At 36.7% G+C, this 3,330-nt stretch overlaps 1 protein-coding gene across 1 annotated transcript in view; it reads left to right on the top strand.

Moving 5' to 3' along the window:
* The window catches only part of LOC106526099 (formin-2), a 72,632-nt gene that overhangs the window by 24,517 nt on the left and 44,785 nt on the right, over nucleotides 1-3,330 (top strand). The window contains exon 4 of the mRNA XM_014020586.1: nucleotides 2,744-2,805. Coding sequence (XP_013876040.1) covers nucleotides 2,744-2,805 — 62 coding nt within the window. The remainder of the gene's footprint in view (nucleotides 1-2,743; nucleotides 2,806-3,330) is intronic.

Below are 3,330 nucleotides of genomic sequence, written 5' to 3'. Positions count from 1 at the left end.
ATGCATTCCCTGTCCCCTGACAACTAAATATCACCTACATTATGCCATCAAACTATTGCACACCAACAAATGTATTCAAGCAACTTTTTTTATTTCCACCATGTCTTGTCCTCTCCTTGAAAAGTGAAGCAAGGGAATGAGGAGCAGCAGCCTTTGTGTGTGCATGCACCCTCAGTTTTAGCCCAGAACAGTAGAAGTTACTTAATATATTCATGTTTATGTGCTGTACAGAAAAGGCACTCAAATATTACTGGTAAAATAATATTAGCATTTACTTTTTTTGGACAGTAATATTGACATATAACATAATGCATATTGTTTATTTAGTAAATTCTAGTAGTTCAGAGATTTTGATATTTTTTTGTCAAATTTAAAAGAAAAATTAAATAAATGTTACTACACCCAAAAGTTTGTTTTTTCAGTGCAGGCTGGCCAAAACTTCTCCGTATAAAGGCAAATTCAAAACGGCTGACTCATCTTACCTGAGGGAGAGATAAGACCCACCCAACAGAACGTCATGACGTTATCTATTGTTTAGTTTCTAAACCTTTTGAGCGTTCCACACAAATGCTATAAAATATTGAGCCCTATTCAGTTTAAGTGGCATAAATCTCAACAGAGCTCAAAACTTTACAGTTTAGTCAACTCCATAATGACATTTGACTGTTGTGACCTTATTAGTTACAGTATGAGCTAGTACAACTGTTATGGATTACAGTAAAAATGCAAATAAAATTATATAATTTATACAATGTAATTTTCTGATTTTTTTTATAGTCTAACTCAGTGATAAAATTAACACACCCTTAAAATTATAGACTGTTCATGGCTTTGTAAGTGGGCAAACTTACCAAATCAGCAAGGAATCAAAGACTTATTTCCCCACTGCGTGCTAATTTTGGGTGGGGGTTAGGTTTAGGACCAAGGTGTGAATTGAGTTTAGGCTAATTTTATGATCAGGTACCTGTGAGGTTAATTCTACGGTAAATGGTCAGGGTTAGGCTATTAAATTACAAGAAAATGAACAGAAATTAATCCACAGTCCCCATGGGGATATAAAAACAAACCTTTGTGTGTCTGTGTAAGAGTTTAGTAACTCAATAAGTTCTGGCAGGGCATTATCATTTCAGGCTTTAAAAAACAAATAAGTTTTAGCAAGAATCCTAAAATATACAGGTAGCCAGTGCAGTGAGGCTAAAATCGAGGAGAAAAAGTTATGTTGTTTCCTGTTCAATTTAAAAGATGTGCACCAGCATTTTGAACCATGCGCAATGTGTAAAAGATCAAGCAACAGCTCTAATGTAAAGTGCATTGCAGTAATCCAGCCGAGTGTTGTGAAGGCTTGGATTACTGTCTCAAAGTGCTTTCTGTAAAAATTGCTTTGTTTCAAATGGAAAAAGCTTGACTTAATCACTCGTCTAATTTGATTATCAAGCTTAAGATCAGCGTTCAATTTGACACTCAAGTTCATGATGGTTAGTTAATATATTGGGCCAAGAAATCTAGATCAACAGAATTCTTCTCATTTATGAACAAAACATTCTGAACCATACAGGCCTTTGGGTTCCTAAACCATTTAAGCCATTGTTTTTCTTAGAAAATATGTCAAATTCATTTTAGAGGAACATACAACTAACATCTATCCATCCATCCATCCAGCCATAACAAGTGGTATAATGGCTCTGTTGGTAGAGCTGATTCCTCTCAGCAAGAAGGTTGCCGGATCAAATCCTGGCCTTTCTGGGTGGAGTTTTCAAATTCTCTCCGTGCATGCGTGGGTTCTCTCTGGGCACTCTGGCTTCCTCCCACAGACCAAAAACATGACTGTTGGGTTAATTGATAACTCTAAATTGTCCCTAGGTGTGAGTGAGAGAGTGAATGGTTGTCTGTCTCATTTGTCTCTGTGTCCCTGTGATGGACTGGAGACCTGTCCAGGGTGTACCCCGCCCCTCACACTGTGACTGCTGGATATGGGCAACAGTGACCATGAAAGGAAGAAACAGGTATAGATAATGGATGGATGGATACAACTAACAACAGTCGACATACCAATAAAAAAATTCTGGAGCTAAGCAGTAAATAAAAACAGAAAGACAAAGTTAGCTGGCTGCTGTAAAAGACTATAGAATAATCTGGAAAATGATTATAAAAGCATTGGATCAATTAATTTCTTTAAAAAAACTATCAAAGCAAAATTGTTAAAGAAATATGAAATTGTTTAATTTGTATTTGCACTGTTTGAGGAGTTGAATTTCTTTGTTTTTATTATTTGGTTTATTGTTTGAAATTAATATTTTTTGTAAATAGGAGCAGATACTGTATCATAAGATCTTTTTCATCTTCTGCTGCCTTTCATTTTATTTTATCTGTATTGTTTTGTTGTATGTAATGTTTTGTTTTTAAAAACGAAATGAATAAATACTATAAACTAAAAAAATGGTCTGTGACAGAGTCACAGTTTATTTTCTTGAGAAGGAACAGAGAATTTATAAACCGACACGATTTATTATGTAGGCCGAAACTGAGCTTCCTCTTGTTGAAAAACCAGCAACCACCACTGGATCTGAACCACTTCAGTGGTTTGCCCTGTGCCTGTATTTATCAAAATTCTTTGAGTGGATTTTTAGACTTAAGTACTGAAAATTTCTTAAATTTCCTCCTACCTTTAGAATTAAGTGTAAAAGCAAGTTGAAATCATTAACAAAAGCAATTGGTAATTGGTATCCTCTTTCTCTCTTGTTAGCCATCTTGAACTTGGACGACAACGTTGTGGACATGGAAACCCTCCAGGCGCTGTATGAAATTGTGAGCTGCAGACAACAATGAATTATTCTGTGCTTCTTTATGTTCTGTGGTTCTTTATGTTGTGTGGTTCTTTATGTGTGCCCAAACGTGACCAGAGGTGTCCAAAGTGTGGCCCATGGGCCAAAATTGGCCTGTCAAACAATTTAATTTGGTCCACCAGAGCCCTGTTTTAGAAAGAGGGATAGGTAAATATCCTAAGTTCTGGGGTAACTATGTGCATATCCTGGGTTTTCAGTTTCAGAAAGCCAGATAGCCATTATCCTGAGTGAACTTACCTCCACAACTTAGGCCGGCGTCACACTACAAGAAAATCAGCCTGATTTTTGCCCTTCCAACGATCTTAAGGAAGTCCAGATTATCATGATGGTTCTAAAGATAATCTGAGCAGATATTCCTGCCGTGGGTGGTGAGTTAAGAGTGATCTAGTCGGCTCGGAAGGACGTCGGGACCGCTCCGACCTCAAATCGGATATATTCAATAGGGGTGTAAGAAAATATCGATGCACTGAAATATCGCGATATTTCA

Source organism: Austrofundulus limnaeus, unplaced genomic scaffold (assembly GCF_001266775.1).
Source record: "Austrofundulus limnaeus strain Quisiro unplaced genomic scaffold, Austrofundulus_limnaeus-1.0 Scaffold259, whole genome shotgun sequence".
NCBI lineage: Eukaryota > Metazoa > Chordata > Actinopteri > Cyprinodontiformes > Rivulidae > Austrofundulus > Austrofundulus limnaeus.
Note: the sequence above shows the minus strand (reverse complement) of the source record. Positions and strands in the feature narration are given on the sequence as shown.